This window comes from Achroia grisella, unplaced genomic scaffold (genome assembly GCF_030625045.1).
Source record: "Achroia grisella isolate CSIRO2021 unplaced genomic scaffold, CSIRO_AGI_Agris_v1 utg540, whole genome shotgun sequence".
Lineage (NCBI taxonomy): Eukaryota > Metazoa > Arthropoda > Insecta > Lepidoptera > Pyralidae > Achroia > Achroia grisella.
This window is the reverse complement of record NW_026712925.1, coordinates 1,474,645-1,498,140: the sequence shown is the minus strand read 5'-3', so window position 1 is coordinate 1,498,140 and position 23,496 is coordinate 1,474,645. Positions and strand designations below refer to the sequence as shown.

The 23,496-nt window shown below is 36.3% G+C and overlaps 3 protein-coding genes across 3 annotated transcripts in view; 2 read left to right on the top strand and 1 right to left on the bottom strand.

Annotated features, from left to right (window-relative positions):
• LOC131847683 (uncharacterized) overlaps nucleotides 1–4,283 on the top strand; it is a 30,742-nt gene extending 26,459 nt beyond the window's left edge. The window contains exon 2 of the mRNA XM_059197311.1: nucleotides 3,466–4,283. Within this exon, the coding sequence (XP_059053294.1) occupies nucleotides 3,466–4,203 (738 nt within the window). The 3' untranslated portion in view covers nucleotides 4,204–4,283. The remainder of the gene's footprint in view (nucleotides 1–3,465) is intronic.
• Nucleotides 4,284–4,293: 10 nt separating this feature from the next.
• LOC131847685 (zinc finger protein 271-like) lies at nucleotides 4,294–23,328 on the bottom strand. The gene is made up of 11 exons (XM_059197314.1): nucleotides 23,237–23,328; nucleotides 19,551–19,931; nucleotides 19,020–19,230; nucleotides 18,366–18,461; nucleotides 16,926–17,098; nucleotides 15,940–16,154; nucleotides 15,073–15,214; nucleotides 14,652–14,777; nucleotides 13,939–14,063; nucleotides 10,779–10,898; nucleotides 4,294–9,361 (listed from the first exon to the last, which is right to left on the bottom strand). The coding sequence occupies exons 2-11, from the start codon at nucleotides 19,917–19,919 to the stop codon at nucleotides 9,280–9,282; spliced, it is 1,659 nt and encodes a 552-aa protein (XP_059053297.1). The 5' UTR covers nucleotides 19,920–19,931; nucleotides 23,237–23,328; the 3' UTR covers nucleotides 4,294–9,279.
• Nucleotides 21,058–23,496, top strand: part of LOC131847684 (RNA helicase aquarius) — a 78,425-nt gene continuing 75,986 nt past the window's right edge. The window contains exons 1-2 of the mRNA XM_059197313.1: nucleotides 21,058–21,226; nucleotides 23,191–23,291. Coding sequence (XP_059053296.1) covers nucleotides 21,137–21,226; nucleotides 23,191–23,291 — 191 coding nt within the window. The 5' untranslated portion in view covers nucleotides 21,058–21,136. The remainder of the gene's footprint in view (nucleotides 21,227–23,190; nucleotides 23,292–23,496) is intronic.

Sequence of the window (23,496 nt, the reverse complement as noted above, 5' to 3'; positions counted from 1 at the left end):
CTACGCGATGTTATTATGGCGTGCGGCTGTGTGCGCGTGCACGTGCACCGACGTGCTCGCACACCAGCGTGCCCACACCCCCCGCCCGCCCGCCGCTCCTCACCGCGGCGACCCGTACTCGCTTGCTTGACATGGCTTAGCGCGTTGTGAGGCAATGCCGTCGTACCGTCATCTATTCGGTCTTCACAATGCCATAGAAAGTCAGTTCGACTCGCCTCGCCGACCGAACTTTTCCTACCTCCTCGGCTCGGCTCGAGCGAGAGGAGCGATTATTGCACCGCTATTTCGGATCGTAGTCTAATATACCTACGGCTTCGTCTCTGACATATCGAGTAAAATTCTTTATGGTTTTAATTTTGAATAAGCAGTTACTCCTCTTCGCTATATAGCCGAGAGGTACGGTTATAAAATGCCGCATATTCGAGACTAGCGATAAAATAAACGTTTGACGTCTCCAAGTTTCGAGCGGAGAGAACGAACGAGCGACGCGCTGCGCATCAGAAAAAGAACTTTACGACAAGATTAGAAAGAGCGGCGCGAAGCGGCAACGGTGTGCAATCGCGTTCCAGAGGCGCGGAGCGGCAACGTAGAGCGCCAACGTCATTTACTAAATTTATTTTCATGAGCGCCAGCGCTGGCGACGCGGACGACACTTCTCCACACATACGAGTCTACTCGGGCGCCGCGTGATACCGATGAAACCTCGTAGAATTATCTATTTCTGCATATTGAAACTCGTCGCGCACGGTTATAATTTTGCTGCTATAATAAACGGCATAGTTGGCGTGCGACGTTCACAGCGCACAATGGAACGGCACGTTTTCCGCAGAGCGATAAAGGGGTGACGCAAAATGATTATTTGCAGCGTTGCGATGAGTGGTCGCGCTGAGTCAACGTTGCGCGTTGGTCGGCAACACTCAGCCGGCCTTCCAGCGCTCCGGCTCAGTCGCTATGTCCGCAATTCTCATTGCATTACTTACCTACCTTCGCACTAAGCAATTTTCTGTAGTAATTGTAAACTATAAAGTTATTTGTGTGGATATTTATCATTTACCAATCAAAAATAAGAAATATTTAGGAACAAGACAAGACTCATTTTAAAGGAGGTTATATTCTGTAATAGAGGAAGTGGAGCAAGCAATTATCTATAAATAAGAAACCAGGTAGCGCTGTACCTGATTTTCAGTATGTTTACAGATTCCGCTCTATAATTGTATTACATATTGGGGACGACTGAAATTAATGAATTTCATAGATAAATGTATATTTGACAATGACATTTTCCGTTTATATATACGCACATATTTCATTATATAATAATAGTATTTAATGGAAGCAGATCCTAGGTTGTAAAGGCGCGTGTGCCATCTAATTGTCAGGGCAGGTGCAGAGGCATCTGCCGCTTGCTGGACATCGCCTTTAGCTATTTTATTTTGTTCACCGCCGGCGACGGCTGCAACGTTCCACATGCCGCCCACTGGCTCACAACCTTGCGAAATACAACTCACGATGGAAGCACAACGCGCAATGCATACGGCATCAGTCTTATGACTACTCGTACCTAAATGTGATAAAAGTCAACGAGCCCTGTCGTTTTCCCGTCTATGCACTACATAGAGTCAGCGCAGCTGCAAAAATTGTATCCAAAGTGAATGCAATTTTTGCAGTACTTTCTGAACTTTATAAAACAAAGTCTGTAATAATTATACAGCACGTAATCTGATCATTTGTGATTGCTGAAGAGTTTAAAAAAGAAAATTAAGAAACTATTATTATTATCATGTAAATAAATTTAAAAGTTGTAACTAAAAAACTTGATATATATTTAATCGATTCCGAATATTATCTCATACATTTATTAATGAAATAAGATAGAGATGCCCACAATAATTGGAGCTGTGTGAAGTCGGGCCTGATTGCTAGCATGGAATATTTAAAATTTTTTGAAGAATGCGAAGACTCGGGCAGGCAAATCCCATGCCCGGATTGCGGAGCACGAATCGCTACCTGAACAAAACTCTGGTCGTAGGGGCTGCGCCCTGGAATCGCATTGTATCCCAAAAAAAAACTGAGAAGGGTCGGACGCACAATGGCGCTGTATCCAGGTACAAATCACACGGTACCCCTATGTTGTCTGTTTTAGGATACCATATAGTAATTTTACTGGAAAATAGTATTGTATAGTTTATGGAAAGCGGTACATAATCAAATTAAAACACTTAGAATTGTCCAAAAATTCAGAGTTTAATGCCTTTATTCCATACATGGTATGGGCTCGCTAACTGTTTAAGATAGTGAGTACAATACTTCATAAATTAATAAACGGACAAATCTTTAAAAATGATAACGTCTAAATAATATCAATCATTTTCCCATCGAGTACAAAGTGGTTGGTTAAGCAAAGCTTACGGTACTTTCGTCAGTCGGCTGTTGCAGGTTACGGCCCAGTACTACTGGTACCCATCACGCAGCCGAATATTTTTCGGCCCACACACCGATCTGTTTGTTGTTAACTTTTAAACCCGGAAATATTTAGTTCTAGAATTTTTTATTTCGAGTTCCATAACGCATCGAAAGAAACTTATAAAATAGATGACATCTCTTCGATGTTTATTTGCCCTTTTACAGAATTGATTTATTTACATATAGGTATTGTATTGCATTAATTTTCGCAAACATTTGAATTTCAGGAGTCTGTATTCAAGAATTTCAACTATTGTTACTATTTTACTTGATTACGAATAGGATACTATATTTCATGATTTAAATTTTATTGAGTTTAAAATCAGTCTGATTGTACAATAAAATAATACAGACGGATGTTAGACGGATATAATATAACAAAAAAAAATATCCTTCTATAAGTCGGAGTTAGTCTATTATACCCCTTATAGCTGTCACTGTCATGAATATAACAAACACTCTTCAACTGTTTTGTCCTCTTCTCGTTTTATATATTCGATTTGAGCAAGGTAGAAGAATACAGTCATTTGTTAATTAGGTATTTAACTGAAATTAGCAGTGATATTTTTTTCGTGTGATATTCGAATTATGAACTTACGTCAAACTTTGGGTTGGAGTAAACAACGTTTGTTTTGTTGGCTCTATGTGATATTAGAAACTTGTATATTTAGAATTTTTGTTAGAACGTAATGCCTTTTTATATTTAAAAGTGGTGAAATCAACAAAATAACTGTTAGGGAAATATATAAAATAATGTGGGAAATAATTATAAAGACATCAATAGTACTAAATAATAATATGTACTCAAAAAGTATGGTATCAATTTTAAAAAGTACAGACAGTTATGGAATTTTATCATTTTGCAATCAAACTGCCAATGTCAAGGATAAAGCCGATCTGGACATTATTCTTAGATTTGGACGTTGGTTATTTTCATTGTCTAAATTTCATAGTTTTAGTAATATTATTCAATTTTTTAACAGATATGTTTTGTTATTGCAGGGCTCGGGTGGCGGGTGCGGCGCCAAGCGGCGCGCCAGCTCCCCGTGCGAGGGCGGCGGTAAAGTCGCACGCTGGGAAGATTCAATAGCGCGGCTCGAGGCCGTGGCCGCCGGAGCGGGCGGCGGAGACTGCTGGCGAACGGAGGAAGAGGAGAGGCGCGCGTGCCGCCGGCGCTGGTGCGGCGGCTGGTGCGGCGCCCACGACACTATTCGTGCCGAGAATGGCAAGTCATACCTGGAGCTCGGCGGCGCCGCGGCGCGCGCCTGCTGCGACGGCCGGGCCGCCGGCCGCTGCGCCTCGAGGCGCTGCTACCGCGAAAGACGATTCAAGATGATGAACTTGTGTGCGTTGAAATTAGCTCGTTTCCGTCAAACGGCGGACCCTTCGCTGAGGCGATCTGTGTTAGTGTGCAATACTCTGCGCGGCATCGAGAGAGAGATGGAACGGGAGAGCGCCGAGGAAGCGCCTTTCGAGCCCACTTGTGTGACCGGCGGTGTGGCGCGATGCGAGCTGCTGAGCGCACGGGACCCGGCCGCCGGGCGGGCGACTCCGTTCCCCTCGCCGCCGCCCCCCGACAGAGACTCCGGATATGGCGACGAGGAGCAGCGCACCATCGACTGGGGCTCGGTGCTGAGCCTGTCGTCGCGATCGGCGCTGGACCCCCCCGAGGACGCGTGGCCCGACGACTGGAGCTGGAGCGAGGACAGCTTCGTGCGGCTGCTGGTGCCGACGAGTTAGTGCACGCCGCGCGGGCCGGAGTCGCCCGCGCCCCCCTGAGCGCCTGTGATACCGCGGCGGCGGCTGCGGCGGTGAGGTGAGGCGGCGCCGCGCGGCTGCGCCCGCCGCGGCCGCGCGGCACATCTAGTCGGGGGCGCCGCGCCGCCCGGCGCCCGGCTCTCCTCCACGAAGCGACGTCGAGGCGACGCGACGCATACACGCAGTCAGTAGTTAGTATTATATAATTGCTAAAAGGGAAGGTGCTAGCTTCGGACGTGACGCAGGACTTTTATGCGAGCCGAGTTATTTTTGATAGTTTTATTTCCTTTTAAGTGAATTCCAAACCGAAACTGAAGTGACTTAGCTAATGACATTATTATCGTTTAAACTAAAACTCAGGTGTTTGAAATTTTTGTTGAAATTATTGTGTAATTAATTAATTAGGTAAAAAGCTATATTTATTATTTTCGTTGAAAGAAAAAGTGATAGTATGAAATTATTTCTGTCTTGATATTTTCCATATAAATTGAACAACGAGGTGATTATGACTGGGTTATGTTTTATTGACAGAAATCGCTTCGTGGATGTGTGACCTTTTTTAATTGAAGCTTATACGCATTTAATTTTGAAAGATTACCTCATAAATTTAATATAAGTAGCTAACCTTTTTGACTCTACGGTCAATATTTCTCGGTTCAATTTCAACAAACTAGGAGCACACCTGCCACGAATCAGATTTCTAAGTGTAGGTCCGACAAATGATACAGATGTGTGGACATGTGCCGACCGTTTGCGAAGCACGAGAATGTTACGCCAAATGTTGAGCTACATGTACTGCCCACTGATAACAGCAGCATGAAGCACGTATGACGAGTTCACATTCTGAACTAGTGATGAACAAATATAATGTAAGTCTATTGAGTACTTAAAATTGTTTTAACTTTCATTAGTTCACATCCAAAGTCCGCTGTGGATATATGGAACTGGATGTCAATTATATAGCCTTACCAGCTGTAACTATGAAAGTTTCATCATTTACCACAGGATCATGCATTTGAACAATTGGAATTAGTGACGATCTGTTGATCTGTACTTAAAATACCTAATTTGCATTGGAAAGTAATATGAGTGTGAAGTTTTAAGAAGTTTATTGATGCGGATGCCTTCTAACGAATGCTATGGTCTAGATAGTAAGAAATTTTATTTACATAATAATAATAATGATAAATAAATTCTCATCGAATCATTTACTTCCTAACCGATTGCAGTTCCTAATGCGTACACAATTAGAGGATAAATGGTATTTTTTTGCAGTGTTTTATTCTGATTCTGTTTCGTCAGAAGACATCCGAAAATATGCATTAATTATATTAGCAACATTGTCCGATAAATTTATTAGTAAAATGCAATGAGATTTGAAACATCAAACAATCAAATTGATATCGTATACAACCCGTTGTTTCTAAGAAGAGAGTTAAGTTACTCAAAATTTGCAAAGCCGTTGTAATGCGGGTAGATGTGATCTCTTCTGATGGAGTAGCGATAACTTCTCTCATTATTAACATCGGGTTGGGAGCAACGCGCGTCAATTGGAATGTAATAAATCTGGCGCCATTAGGATTTGTGATCGGTCCCAAAAGAAATGTGTTGTTCTTCACATCTAATGATCGTTACATTCTATCAATATTTTAATGTGTCATCGTAATTATAGTTCCGACCACTCTTCTAATGTCGCCAATAGTAAAATGAACGCGCCATCCACGGAATTGGGACTGCATGGACCAAACATACTTACCTAGCATGACATTTAATAGAGCAAAGTACAAATTTCAATAAAGTAGCATGCATTAATGCTCCGGCGCATGTTTGTCCACCGTTGTCAATTACTCAAATATTTGAATTGTGATTCGGTAGCTAATGAGAGAAAACTCTATGTTCTTAAATTTAGTGTACATATTATATTATGGAGATGGGCATTATGGCGCGGATGACCGCGGCCGTTGTAAATATATTATGTATAGTAATAATTTTATTCATATCGATGTCGATTGTCCGGGTGAGCAGCTCATCACTCTGCTCCTGCAAAGGGCCCCGGGGCCCGCGCACTACCGTGTTGTATTATACAACTATTCTATTCTGTCCATGAACTCAACAAGTACAGATTTACAAATTACATTATATAAATACATTTTATTATAAGATGTCACAAAAATATTGCCAGTACAGTTATTAAGATACTTGAACAATGTTTTAGTCATTTGTGAGTTCTAAACTCGCGCACTGGATAACTGAATTCAGCTCAATCTATTTTATTTTACGGTTTATTTTGCGTAGATAATTTTTTTTGTTGAATATGTCCGTATGGTTGGTTGTGATGGTTTACTTAAGTAAGTTAGCGACTCTTCGACAAATTTCTGTTTGACATATACTTATGTACAAGGTACGTTTGTACCTGGTAAATTTTATAATCATACTCTGATGTGTCTGTCATATAGTGTATAAGACTATTTTTTGTAGTTTTTTAATTATTTATTTCCTCGGTACTTAATATATGAAAACTGATCATTAGTTAAGATATCATTTAAAAATATTTGATCAAAACATTGTACGATGACTTTATATACACTATATGCGACAGAATCACTAGACAGTATGTTGTCCCTATGCTTGCAATTACGTACAAACTCTATCCTGTCATTTTCATATTCGTATAAGTCTTTTTCAGAAATAAATGCTATTCAACACATACGGGAATATTAGATTATTTCGTTTCCGTATCTTGTTTGTGAAAATTTTATGGTGGATACTATATAAGTTATAGTGAATACTCTGTATTTTATTGCGTTGTTACTTGCCATGATATGTACGTAAGCCACCCTCGGCGGGCGTAGCTGCGCTCGCGCACTGTGTTGTGACCTTCAGCAATAATTGTTATGACATTAGCATCCGTCACATCCGTCTTTTCTGGCCACGGGCTCTTCCAAGAAGAGCTCGCAGCCGTACATACGTAACTTGCGATTACATTGTTATAGGTGTAACTTCTTAGTTTCTCATTGCCATTGGTTACCAAAAATGACAGGATCTATTATTGAAACAATTGTGAATATATTTTAGAAAGAATACTCTCATTAGAACATTATGAAACCAATTTTGAATGTAAATTATTGTGCACATCGAATTGTTAAATGTTCCTCATGTTAGAATTTCTTCAAAATTGTTTCTATAATTGTCTAATGTACGACATATTGTAATATATTAATTGTTTAAGCTATTGTGTCGGAAATAACAAGAACAGGAATAATTTTGTGAAACAATGGCACAAAGAATGAACATAAATATTATATATATTATAGAAACAGAAATGTGGCTATAAGAGCAATTTTTATAATAAATATTTACTGTTGATGAAACTTTGACTTTCATTTTATAACTCGAAAATTTCCTTGTTCCTGGAGACTAATTTTTACTCAGTCAAAAGTAAAAATTTGTAGTCTCTGCACAAGCTAAGCAGAGCTTGTTAGTGTGTCAGGTTGTATGTTTAGTACATACGATAGATGAAAAAAATATAATTATTACATTTACAGGTCAATTTTCAATCAGTCAATTCAAACACAATTCAGGAGGCAATTCTAGAATTTCAGCAAATAAAACAAGTAATTATATATTAATTTCAACGACCTAAATGCGTACATATATCTTAGAATTTAGAATGTCTCCAACGGAGATAGAATCAATGAAATATTTGAAAGAAATTCGTAGAAATAAAAATGAAGAGGCGAAAAATGCTATCCATCATTAAACGTGACGAAATTAATATGATACAGAAACCAACACAAGCCGATGGTAACTCGAATTGTTAAAAAAAGAATCGTAAGAATGCGTTCAAAATGGCGAATGTATTGCAAAGTTATAGCGTAAGATACATACAGTTTAAATGAGTCCGATTTTCGAAGTCTGTCGAAAAGAAATTATTTTCATACATCGTGTATTGGACACTTATGAATACGCACATTTAAAAAATCAAACAGAGTAAATGACACTACATATCCAATATAGTCGTGTACCTATATAACCATATTGAGCTCACTTTTTAATATAATATTATCTATTAGTATATTATATTTCCAAGGAAATATTTCTAAACTGAAAAAGAGGACTAGTAATCTAAACATTAGTTTCAATTGTGGGTACTACAATGTATGGCTAATTCATCGGGATTGAGTGTCATTGGTCTTTCAACAATATTAAAGTCTGCTACTAAAGTATATGATCACACATTTACTAATTACAATGCGGAATTAACGAAAGTGATGTGATGAACGGAATGCGCACAACAATTGTGTCGCGTCTGCACCACATTAGCTAATGAATAACAGACATGGCGACTATTACTTAATGATACAGATACACAGAAATTAATATTTTAAATGTTGCACGAATTTGGTCATCCACGATACAATATGTACGACATCGTAAGAGTAAGCACCTAATCAGTGAGCTATCTGCGCGAATCGATAAATTTAAAAAATAAACTATGCAAAAGATGCAGAAGAGGGGATTTTAAATAGAACCATTGCTAGTACCAGGTCTACCTCCATAGGTGGTCTCCCCATGGATACCAACGTGGCTATTTCACCTGAACTCATCCTATCCTATTTATCACTCACTTCGCCAGCTTTTACCGCTAGCACAAGCGATGTTAGTAGTAATCGTGTGATATATCGTAAGTGGCGATTAGAGAAATAAGGCACAACAGTATAAGAGAAGGTAACACTAAGAAATCCTGTGCCTAGTCGCGTGGCCAGCGTGGATCAATATCCGCCCATTACGAGGAGAGAGTATAACTCTCAGTTATAACTCAGCCTAAACTTTTAAAATAATTATCTCATGTATATATATAAATAACTATAAATGTCTTTAAATGTGCGTTGGTCTAATACAACATAATGTTGAATTGACAGTTCTTTCAAAGAGATCATTACATAAGGAATTTAGAAGTTCTAGGCTAGGCCAAGTAATACATAGAGTTCAACCGTCTTATCTGTTGTTTTGTTGGTGTTACTTATGTGTTTATAATATTTTTGCTGTGATATAATTTTAGGATTTTCTAAATTCCGTATCAGTCACACCCTGAACGCCATGCAGAGTTCTCTTGTGTTTCCACATGTCGCCTGAACGTCTGTAGACAATAAAAATATTGAAGTAGAGTCTTAGAAGTAAAACAAAGTAAGATTTGAGAAATTATATGTATTAATTTTTAGGTAAATTTAAAAACAGTGTGGGAAAGATGAATTGAAAATACTTTTTTATAAGTATCTTCTGAGGTACTTTACCGAGGTAGACTTTATATAAAGTTATCTGTTTAGGTACTTTTCTCAGCTGCCAAACAGCATTGTTAGATGTATTTCGCTTGAACGGTGGACACCACATCTCTTGACTCTCTTCATACAAAACACACTACTATAGAAATTTTCTACCATAACTAGTTAAACTCTATAAAAACATATGAACACATAGAATAAGGCAATAAATATTAAACTTTAGAGTTTCTTTAAACAAGTTTGTATTAGAATTGCATGAACTGAAAAACTCTACTTTCACCAAAAAAGAACCTATTTTTAGCTCATTCTCATGAACAATCCAAAACAGTATTGCTATCGTGCTGGGATGAGGGGAGACGTAAGATATAAGAACAAGAATACGGATAGAACCAATCCACAAAAAGACCTACATCGTAATTTTATACAGTGGACACACTCCTCTTAACTCATAATGTCAGCTTATCGCAGTGAAATATATAGTATATATGGCGACATGTAAATTAAGTCCAAGAATTATGAATGGCATGAGTGGTTCCACGGGCGTCACACGATAACGTGAGGTCCATGGTGCTTTTCATGTATATAGGTGATAGTTCCTATGGTTTTCGCTAACTGTTTACGATGACGGGCGTCAGTGGAGGATGATAAGATGAGCATGAGGACAGGCCAGTTAGCCCATCGTGTTAAATTCACCATGAATTAATCACGATGGTTTCCAAGGAGAACCACGTGGAGGTCAACCTGACATAATACATTGCTAGCAATGTGATTATTAGTCCACATTACTAATAATCCCACTATAGGTGACAGTTATCACTTACCATCAGGTGGTCACTCAACTTGTTTGCTTTTCCAGGCACAAAAAAATATGACATAACAGCAGAGTTTATGAGGCTCACTTGGAAAAACACATATTTCTTCTATAGAATGTATTCTATTCTATTATTAGTAAAGAGTGGCAAATGTAACGTTTCCTAGAGGCTTATCATCTTTATATAAATACATAAGCAATAGTACATATGTGTATTTTATTTAATATGTGACGTTTATCACTTCCCAGTAGTGTTTCTTTAATAAATGAAACTAAGAACCCGCCCCGGCTTCGCACGGATGTAAATATATTATAGATACAGACCTTCTTGAATGTATTGTTGAAAATTGCATCAAAATTCGTTGCATGATTTAAAATATCTAATCGTACAGACAGCGGGGGCGTTTTTGTTTTATAATTTGAAGAAATTCGAAAGTAGCTTTTAAAATTTTAATGAGACAAACCTGAAAGCAGTTCCACAGACGTCACACTCGTGAGGTTTCTCTCCAGTATGTATGAGAGTGTGGACTGTTCGCGCATAGGGTCTTCGGAAAGCGGCACCACAGATATCACAACGGTATGGTCTGAAAAAATTGATGATGTAAATTATTATATATTGTACTTTGTGTTTACCCTTAACGCGGTCCTGGATAGCATTGTGTTACTTCTAGTTGACTCTAGCTGTAAAGAGTTACGGCGCGTAATCACGGCCGCGATGGTCTAGCGGTATAACACACCGCTTTACTTTCGATGGTCGCGAGTTCAACTCAACCGAAGTGCAAAACATTTTGTATGGATGAGCATGATTGTTTGTTTCGGTCTGGGTAAAAATAACACATAACGTAAGCAAAGCTTGTATTATGGGTTATTTTTTTTTATAAATAGTTACTACAACAAAAAAATAGTAAAAGTGGTACTAGAGGGTGCTGTGTTAATTATTCAGGGTTATTTATTGTTATTAGTCACCTAACTTGACTTCATTGTCATCCTATCACTGGTACTCCACTTGGTCATTTCATCATAAATCATAACAATAGAGAACTAAATCAAACTATGTACTTATTAGCTTTGTCTTTAAAACCAAACCACAACCACATTAGGTGCTTCAGATAATATACAGTAGTGACTACGTAACGAAACTACTCAAAATTATGAAGCGATAGTCTAGCGATTTAGCACACTGCTTTACTTTCAATGGCGGCGGTTCCATTCCTCGCACGATACAAACATTTATATTCATGAGTATGATTGTTTATATGTTGGTCTGCGTGTTTTCTCAGTATATTTATTTATTATATATGTATTTATTGATAAAACTTTATTGAATTTTGTACAATAGGTGGGCTTAATGCTAATAGCATTATCTACCAGCCAACCTTAATGAGCGCAGAGATACTCGAAGGCGGTTTAGTTTATACAATACAATTATATTAAATATTAAACAGATATAAATCTAAGACTATACATATATTTTCTAAAAAAAATATGTCCAAGTATTTATATCAGTTGTCTAGTAGGTAATAAAAGCTCTACTTAGCTTGGGACTAGATGGCGCCTGTGAATTGTCATGAGTTATTAATACTATTTGACAGACTATTATTAACACATACTAGTAGCCGCAAAGTTGAAATGTATATGTATATATCCCTGTGGATCATTAGAACGTTCAGCGCCTATAAAACTCAGTTAGAGCCGGTCACAAACTAGAATATAGTTAACCCGAACATCAACAGTCGAGCACTACTACGATCAACTTGTGTACAGCGTTATTATACATAAATACTAGTTTAACACGAGTACTTATACTAGCAGTAAAGTAAAGATGGAAAAGTAAATGTCCGCTCTAATGGAACATTCCAAAATTCCATGACGGCATGAGAAATGACGGCCTCGGTGGTCTAGCGGTTTAGCAGACCGCTTTGGTTCCGATGATAGCTGGTTCGATTCCTCGCACGACACGAATATTTATATTCATGAATACGATTGTTAGTATCGATCTGGGTGATATCTATGTATATTATGTGTAGCTATATACAAAAATATATACATTTAAGTACTTCTATCAATTATCTAGTATACCTATAACACAAGTAGACCTTGTTAGGTTGCTTAGCTTGGGATCAGACGGCGCTGTGGGAATTGTCCTGGGTTATTATTATTATAGGTATATACCTATCCAAAGATAATAACAAAAGTTACCTAATTCAAAATATGCCTACTACATATGTGTAATATGGATATTTTTCTTTTCTTTACTACGGATAATTTTCAGAGACCTTTCTTTTTCAAGTGAAGTCCGTTATATTGATTTTGTTCGTATATAACGTAGCCTATGTCACCCGGACCATAATAACAAATCGATAGACTACACATTCATCAGGATCAGATGAGTAGTTTAGGCACTATTGACGAAAGTACATAAATAAATATGCATCATAAAAGTATGATATTTTTAAGATAAAATATCCCACCCCATCATAATTAGTGAGTGGGACACACTCAAGAAAATATTCATACAAATATCTTTATCATAAACTAAGATATTGATTATATTAATATAATACAAATTAAAAGTTTTTTATTTGCAATTTATTTCCAAGCATATTATTGTTATTTAATACTAATGTACAAAAGGCAACGATTTTCTTTGTCTATAAAACACAAAGGTTCCAAGTGATTACGTGCTCTCGTCTAATTCAAGACGCCTGGCGCCATCTGTTGAACTCCTATGTAGGCTTTTAATTTAGTTGCACCCGTACGCCGACAGAGGCGCTAGATGATCGGACTTTTTCATGACCCTTTGTTTTGAGGTTTAAATCTACTTATATCTCTGATATACATGCACTTTTTTTATTCTCTAAAGAAAATATCAATGCACTAATGGTTGTCCTAGTAAATGGCTATAGAAATATTAGAAATGAATTCGAATCCAAACTTCTGATTTCTAAAAATATGATTTAGATAAACATAAACAATATTCAGTATCAATCAGATTCTACGTGAAACCACACTATTCTGTGTACTTAATCATAAGTACCACAATTCTGTTGTAAACCTATTGACAGTAAGCCACGTGATGAGGGCCCCTAACTGATTAGTCTTAACAACAGATGGCGCCACCATCACACTACTTCTGACAGTAAGAGAGTGGATTTTTATTTTGTTCAAAATATCTAGGTATTTTAAATATCAAAACTATATTAACGTGTAATAACTTGCTTTCATATTGGCTTTGAGTTCAACGTGTCGTTTAACTTATAAAACGTGTGAACCTAAATATTACGTACCTAAGATATGGATAGATTTTTTATGCATGATAATGGAATCATTGACTGTGCTAACAGTCTACGCTAGCGGGGCAGTGGAGGATAATAAAATGAGCATGAAGTCAGGTAGCCCATTATGGCAAATAGAAATTTGCCAAGAAAGTTTTCAGGGGAAACCGCGTGGAGGTCAACCTAACATGGTACATTGCTAGCAACGGGGCTGAAATGTAGACTACATTACTAACAATCCTCTTTCCCCTATATGATTCAGAGTTCTAAATTAAAAAAAAATAGTACAAGTGTAATAGTAGATTTTAATTAGTATGCCTTTATGGCCAGTAGAGAGAATAAGTTGAACCTTTGGTCGGTATGAATGCGGGCATGTTCACGCAGGCGTGCGGCCGCCGTGAACGTCTTGGGGCAGGCCGCGCATGCGAAGGGCCGCTCCCCGGTGTGCGTTCGCCGATGGTCGTCGCGCTCCACCTGCCGCACACACCATTTCACACACATTATCATACGAAAAAATACTGGGAACCATCTTCACACTACGTATTCAATTTGCCTAGGCGTTTTAGTTTCTTTTTAGCGTCTAACCATACGTTGCAAGTAGTCATTATAGTCACAAGGAAACTGACGTCGAAACGTTCGATGACTCGAGATAGAGGAACGATTTATTTTTTCTTTTAACTTCTACTTAGACTTTTCATTTTAAGGACTTAAAATTAATAATATCCATTCTCAGATGTTATCCTAAATGGGTCCAATTTTCAGAGGCATTGCCAACCGTCGACATCGTGGTCAACGTATGCAACACTAGACATATTTCACATTCCAATGTGGCAGAAGCCGAGCCTGTCACCATCTGTCTAATTAATTTGGATTGATATACTGGGAAATTGCTACAATTGTGGCACAACGATAAGTCGACCTCTTGTTAGTACCTCCCAACAAACTAGTGTGGTCAATTCCTGGGGAATTTGTCATGATGCGCTATCTAACCAGTAAACATTCACTGGTACCCTGACGGCTTACATATAACGCAGGCAAGACATCACAATTAGATATCGTTACCTTAACTTTAAATGCCTTTGGACATAAGTCACATGGGTATGGTCTTTCTCCTGTATGCATCCTCATGTGTATGGCTAGGTGTCCGGACTGGTTGAAGCGACGACCACATATACGACATGGGTAACCCTAAAAAACCAAATAAATTAGTCTCTACTTATATGTAATGGAAAGCAAAGCTAAGATGCTAAGAGGTAACCATCATCTGCATATTTAAAATACTATAAAAAAGTAATTCCGGCGGACAGAAATGTCATGCCTCTTATCCTGTAATTTGACTGCCTTATCTCGACCTACTAGGTACCTAAACACATCTTACAAAGCAAGCTGCTTGACTGCTGAATACTGTTTGCGTTACACTATATTATAAAAACACATTAAAAAACATTTTAAAAAAATCACTTTAGCCGATGTGGCCTTATACCGGTTTTGAAACTTTGTGCATTTTCTTGTGTGTATGCAGAGCGCACATACTTCCTAATACTTTATCACATTCCTCGCAAACGTATGCCGTGAGAGGTGCTCCTGGCGACCGATCTTCGCCCCGTTTATGACGATATAGTTCCCTGTAAGAAAATAAACATGTAATTACAAGAGAAAACTAATCGTAAAGACGCGTATATACGCGTATAAACTCATCTTTACGAGTATCATATATCATATAAAGGTATAAATTGAATAGAGATAAGCCCTTTAACAAATAAAATTTTTGATCAGTTTTGAAGTTACATATTACTAGCTAGTCTCTATACTCTCTGTGAAATAATTTCCCCCCAGTGGTATTTCTGAACAATTACGAAATTATAAACTTCAATAAAGACTATATTCCAAATTAGGAAGCCGGTACCACTTGTAAATAAATCCCTGGTACTCCAGATGCTAAGGGGAAGCGGGTATTTACTTACCATGAAGTGAGAAGCAAGCTGGTTCACATATGTTACATAAAAAAATACCTATACATGAAATATTTATTTTTGTGGATGAATAATGTTTCAGTGACTTTGAAAATATTTATTAAAATTGTAATGCCATACGAAATAGATACCATTTTTACTCAAATATAATTACATAACTAGACTATTATTAGATATTTATTCATTGAAGCGTCCAAACCATTTTAATATATTATTGTAGAATTTGTAGTTATCCCATAATGTTATCCTGTCATTGTCCTTAGTTATTTTTATGAGCATTAAGAACAATGCCACATATATGTTTATAATAAAGTAATTTTAGGCAAAAATTAATAAGGCATATTTTTATCGAAAATAAAAAAGAAAAGATATGATACCTAGCTGTAGCAAAAAGCTGGTTACAAGACCCACAATTCCACATCTTGTTGTTATTATTGTTAGTGTACGTGCGTCGTATATTTCTAGTTGCAGGAGGCTTCGGACACTGCGCCTGATGGAGTTTTAAGTCTTCCGCTGATGAAAAATCTTTCCCGCAGTATTCACAGTTACAATAAGTATTTTGATTGTTATGTATCAATGAATCGCCTTCAACCTGAAAATATATATTTTTAAGAATCGATTGGATAGGTTTTAGCACAGATAACATAATATTACATAGTTTTAGTAAGAGCATAGGAAATGCATACTTAACTACTGTATACTTAAATAAAACAAAACTATAAAGGAGTCTGTGTCTATACGATATTTTTTTTTTGTCAGGAAAATCTTCACAGAGCACTACATAGCTACCTATATTTACAAAATGCATACCCAATACAGCATCTTAGCATATTTGTCTGATTGACTGTTGGTTTGTGCATACAAGAATCCCGTAATACAAGCATTCCAATCAATTCGTAAACAAAACAGCTACTAGGTGTTAATTTAATTTTGGTTACTATAATTTATATTAATACTTTATATAAATACTAGCTTTTGCCCGCGGCTTCGCTCGCGTTAATTTATCCCCTTAGGGGTGGAATTTATCAAAATTCTTAGGGGATGCCTACGTCAAAGTAGCTTTATGCATGGAAAGTCTCAGCCCGATCGGTTTAAAATTGACAAAGTTTCATACAAACTTTCATCCCCTATTTTATCCTTTTGGGGGTAGAATTAATCAAAATCCTTTCTTAGCGGATGCCTATGTTATAACATCTGCATGCCAAATTTCAGCCCGATCCGTCCATTGGTTTGGGCTGTGCATTAATAGATCACTACATCAGTAACCTTTGAGTTATATATATTTAGATACGCTTTTACTCGCAAGTATAACCGTTTAACCAATAGGACTTGATATCAATAAGTAATGAAATTTTATTCTAACCAACTGTTCTAAATAATAATTCTGTTCTTCAACATTAAAACAACTCAGTCTATGTCTGTCCAAAGCCTCCCCATCAGCGAATAAGCCATTGCAAAATTCACAAACGTACATTGTAATGAGTTTTCTTGATGACACGTTACCTTTGCCATTGCTGTTTACACAACATAACTGTTCTGAAAATATATTTAAAAGGCACCAAATATTATTACTACATATGAAGCACGTCATTTATTTTTAAAGCAATACCGGCGAAGGGGATTGTTAGTAATGCGCACTAACAATCTCAATGCTAGCAATTTATCACGTCAGGTTGACCTCCACACGGTTCCCTCTGGAAACCATATGGTATATAAATTTGCCACAATAGGCTAACTAACCTGACCTCATGCTCACCTTATCATCTTCCACTGGTACACCGCCATTTGTTTGTATTGGACAATTGAATTGCCTTGCCTTTATCCTAGTTAGTCCTATATTAGTTGGTGTCAGCGCAGTATGCCACCTTCTTCCACTGATGCCTATCGGCCGTCATATCAACTTACTCTCCTTTTATTATACCCCTCCGATCGATCCGCCGTGCATTTCAAACGGGGACCGAAGTTACGACGGCCTAAGCCGAAGTTCAAACCCCTAGCGGTGACCTCAGACTAAAGTCGTAGACTATAGTCCTTCCGCGGGTTTAGAGTGCCATCTGCACTCGCCCTCTATCGTCCGGTGAAGCTGTAAAGGCTAGCTGCAGCCAACATTAGAGCATTAGAGTAGACCGAAACAAAATTTCCTTTTATTCATATCACAAAGTTCATCCATCTTTTCGGGTGCCCTTCTCTTATACATCTATTCATTTTCATTTCAAGTATTTTTTACGCTTAACTTTATTCCTACAATGATAGCACTCATTGAAGAGAAGTTAGGGTGAGACGTTGGTTTGAGATAAGCTGAGTCTACCGCCAACGCTTTTATTCCTATCCTGAAATGCTTTATATTAAGACAGGGCGTAGCATTAATTAACAGGAAGTAAAACAAATATCTACTTTCTTTGCTTCCTGTTTTTACATTTTGCTTATTGTCTTGACGTAACTTAGCCAAAGCTACTATCGATTGACTTGCCCAGTTTCCTCCCTGATAATATCATAAATGCGAAAGTGTATATGTCTGTCTTTTTGTTCACAACAACTGAACGGATCTTAACGAAACTTGACGTGAATATTCGAAGAAATTTTATGGCCTTTAAGATATTGTTTATCTGAAAAGTAACAGCGAGTCTCATTTATATAGACGGATGGATTGCCTCGGTGGTCTAGTAGTTTAGTTGGTTAGTACACCGCCTTAATTCCGATGATTGGAGGTTACCTAAAACTAAATGACATTGTGTGAGATATCTCAGGTTAGTATTATTATAATATAATCATGACTGTAACAATGTAGTAAAAATGTCATTACCACTAGGTTCTATTTCTAGTGCTGTCGATAAAACACGTTCGCACGTCGAGCACACCAGCCAGTCTGCCTCCAAATCTACAGCGCTATTTTTAGGATCTGAAAAAACACAGGTAATATTAATGCTTTCGTAATGATTAGCCGCAATTTTCATTTTCATATTTATAAAGAATCATAATCCACGTGTATACAACATAGTATCGATTATGATTGAGTTTGACCTAGAGACCTATTTGCCTGATTCTTTTTTTTAATTTTTGGAAGACAATTTTTATATCTATGAAAAAAAAATTATACAGAAATTCAGGTAAAGAAATTATTACAGTTCGATGTTGAGTTTATTGGTCTCAAATCCATTGATAATCGCGAGCGAAGTAGTAGGGTAGCTAATTTACAATGATTTCTTAAATCTTTCTTAATTTAATTCTTCCTTGTTAAAATATGGTGTTACTATTTTTTCTATGAATATAATATAATACATTAATGGCCAGCATTATACTTTCAAGTCTCCCCATAATACACCAAGATTTGTAGATAGGTACGAAGAACTGTGCTTACATCGTTCCACGTTTGTTAATATATTTGGTCGTAAAATAAAAATTTTTATTTAGTTATAATGAAATAGTAATATCAATAATACTCAAAACAATAACATACCATCTATTGCAAGGATCTCCTTTTCATTACTATTATCAATTATTGCTAAATTGTTTTGATTCACTGTCGTGTTTGAAGCATGAAAAGATATTGTATGGTCCAAAAGATCAGAGTCACTAGTAAATATATCGTGGCATATAACACATGAATGTAAAGCTAAAATATCAGGTCCGTTAGTATTTAAGTCTTGTGATTGTTGATTATCTAGATCCTGAAAATAAAAAAAAGTTCATTGTTTATTGTTTAGCAGACTCCACTTGATTCAAAGTGGTGATCTTCTATAATTTACACGAACAGTATCACTGATATCATGTCATCATATGACGTGGCCCCTCTCATGCTTTACAATTTCTGAGGTCTAAGTTTTTCTCTTATACTACTATATCTTATACTTCTCAGTTGAAACCCATTAACAAATCAATTTACTTAACAGCATAATTAAGTGAGAAATATCGAGTTTTCCATAATATAAAATTATAATAACAAAGTGTAGTTAGGAAACTGTAAATATAGAATATTGTATTACATTACCTTATTTTCCGCAATGCTTTGTATAGGTAATAAAAATTGGTTGACGGTGTTCTCATCTAATAATGTAGGTTCATAATTTATAAGATTATCGGTTTGTACAATAAACATTTGCATATTTGAGTCAGCAATATCGATATTGCTGAATCTCGTTGCCGTACTTTCAACATTAAAGTGTTTACCAGCATCATTAGAATGAAAACTCAATTCATTTTCTACATTAGTGATCATTTGTTCTGTTACTGTTACTAAATCTCTGTTTATATCTGATAAATGGTCGTTGGTATTAAATATTAAGTCATCTGGTCCATAATGTGCTTTTAGGCTATCTGTCAGTTCTTTGTAAGGAAAATCCGGTGGATCAAACATCATTTTTGCACAATTCTGCAACAAAGGAGCTTTATTTAACATATAAAATGTATATAATATTAATGAAATAACCATTAGATTTTAGTAAAAGGTGTGGAGTGGAGTATTTTCTATAACAGTTCTACAGCACAGCTTCAAAAATCTTCTGTTCAAATTCGTCGATATATAACAGTCAGTAAGGTATAATTTTTCCCATAATATTATACCCCACCCAATGAAGTCAAAATTCTTCAGTTAGATTTACCCAATCTATGTGAAGTTAGGTTTGTGACATTAGGGCAATTCGTGTTACGTTAGGTAAACGCTGGCGGAGTGCGGACAACCTCCTAGAATGTTTCAGCATTATTAGGTCAACACCGTGGTACGTCCCCGGGGAACGGTGGCTGAACAATATTTGGTTATGATGCGCTTCGGGCGGTATGGTAAATGTCTTCAGATTACCATTACCCTAGTGGAAAGTAGTTCGACGAGAGGGGAGCACAGGCTGAGACAATGGGTCCAGGTAGGGCCCGTCCCGGCCGTTAAGCATCGTGTTGGTGGGGCGCTCCTGCCGTGGTTCTACTCGTATTCCGGTGCGTCTCCCCCAGGGTGGGCAAAAGCGGGGAAACCGTGTAGAGTTCCCCCCTCTCCCCACGCGTTGAGTACGGCCCGCTTGAGGGCAACCGCCGCTGGGGTCGCGGTCGATTGCGAACTCGTTCTTGCGACCCCGGCATTATGGCGGCGAGGAGGAATGCCGTATGGTTTAGGTATACGCTGACGGAACACCAACCGCGTATTATAGCATAAGCATGAAATCAACAACCAATTGTTGAAATGGTATATTATCGCTTTGTCGCTCTGGAGATCGATCCTGGTACATTGATAGCAATGAGGCTATTTCTCAACATTACTAATAATCTCTCCCTCAAAACTCAAAGTAGGTATAACATATTTTTATAGTGCATGGTACAGTCACTTTCTATATGTAGTAAAAGCTCTACATTAATTAAAATTTATGTAACGTAGTGATTACTGGCTCAGTGATTGAACTGAAGGTAGAAATGTAAAATTTTGAGATGACAAGATAAATTGATATGTTGACATTGACAGTTCTGACAGTATAAACTTCAAAATAAAATGTTTTGTTTGTTGTCGGCGTGAATTTGACGTTTATTCTGTTATTATTTTGCTGCTCATATTTCAGTTATATTTTATGTTAAAAAGATTTTTAGAACACAAAAATGAAAACTGAGAGTACACAACCAGAAGATAAACCAAAGGCGCCTAAATTACCAACACTTTCGCAGATCAATGCTGATATAATTACACAAGTAAGTTAGGTTATAGTCAATTTCATAATATTAACCAATAAGGGATATTTTCCGCCCCAAATATTACACTATTAACGAAATATAAATAATCATACCAGTGATATCTTGACGTATTTAAGCAACAATTATTAGTCAAGAAACTAAGCTTGAAATTGAAATTCTAAATGATGCTTCTCATGTGGCATTTAAAGTAAATTAATCCACATTGTTTGGTGCTAATGTATATGACTATTCTCTGCGCAAATGGAAATCTAAGAATTTATGTCAAAATCCTGGACAGGCTATAACTGAGAGAAATATTCATTCATTCATAAAATGGTTTGATTTAATATATTTGTAAATGCTGGCACAAAATCTGGTAAAGAATCTACATAGGTCTAAACTAATAATATTCCTCTATGTTGTGGAGTATAAATTACATACTTGTTTATACAATTTATACCTTATTAATAAATTGGCACAAGCATTGAATATCATATTAGTTTTTGCAAAATAAAAGTCTATATATTATCCAATATACTTAAATGTATAATATACTTAACATTAAATTACAAAAATATGTTAGACATATAAATGTCTGAAGTTTTAAGAGATTTTAAAATATTTCAATATTACTCAGTTTTGTTTGTATAGTTGAGCAAATTTCAATGATATTTGATACACAGTAAGTATACTTGCTAAATCAGTATTTGTATTAGTTTGGGATATGATCTATTCGTAATAATATATTTCTTGTTGTCATTCACATTGCCAAAGATGCAGAATACGTCTAGTGTAAACATAATTTCAAAATTATTATTAGAACTTCAGTTTTATTTCATTGCCGAAATTGTTTAATATTATGTTATTTAAGAATCTCACTATTATTAGAAATACAAGTTGTATTTGTATTTATAATGGATGATAATGATATGGTACATTCCCATGTGGTAATGATATATGCAGAAGGGACATGAGTAGATGATGATAAAATCAAGTTAAAGGAGCATATTGTTTCGATATTATCAAGAATTTTTCATAATGGTTTCCATGGAGGACCATGTGAAGGTTGTGACTAAAGCTTAATGACTAAATGTGACACATTGCTAGCAACTCTTCCCTCCCCTTCTATAAATACAAGTGATTGTTGGACTAATGGATTGCTGTATCAGCAACTATTTTTAATCATTTTGGCCACCAGCTCAAAAATATGAATGTTTATGCTTGTGTTGTGTTAAGGTTTGGGTTTAAAGAATATAATTGGTGTAATATGGGCAGCAAGAGCAGGGAACTACTAAGTCAATAAGGCTTTACATTAAATGAATGACTGATAGGACTAAATCAAGTGTCGCTATATATATATTCAGTGATAATTCCTGGTTATATGTTTATATGTCTTAGTCCACTTTCCATCAATGTGTCAATACAGTAGTTTGCCATTGTAATTTGTATAAAAGAATATTATGGATTTATTCCTTATATATTACAGTAATTTCTATAAAAAGTGGCGAAGGGATCTTAAATTCCTGTTTGCCATAATCTTACACGATATTATCATACTTTAACAAATTCATGCTATTTGGTAATTTCTATTCACACATTTTCATTCAAAATGTAATTTTTAAAATATTTTTTTAATTTTTGTATTGAAATTGCATTTCAAAAAGTGCTTAAATTTAAGTTTATTTTGATAAAGATTGTTTCTATTCTATTAATATTAAAGCAATCAAGGTTGCTGAAGGATTATTAAGTTACATTTTATTAAAATATTAAAACTAATTTGTAAACTCTTAGACACATATTGTTAACTATGAAGGAATATTAACAATAACAGTTAATATTTAAATTATTTATGGCCATCTAGTTAACTATGTTATTTCATGTTGGTCATAATTTTATGTAGGTTGAAACCTACTGGTACTTATACATTGATAAAAATCTATGTAACTATCCTCATTGAATTAACATGGCCATATTGTTTACAGCTAGCCTCTCGGTACTGGTCTCCACAAACTAAAGAAAATCACTTACCCTATGATGCCTCAATTGTGGAATCAATTTACCAAACAGAAATTCTTCGATCCAAGTGAGTAATTTAATATATTATACTCTTAAAAACTTTGTTTTATGAAACATTTAAGCCAAAGTGATATAAACAAATGAATGCAGTAAGGTCAACAGCCTCATAGATTGGGTGCATTGACCTGATTTATTTTTTTGAAATTTTGCCAGTTGTAAATAATATTTAGTGTTCCCAGTTTTTGGTAATAATGCTACTATTTAATAATATA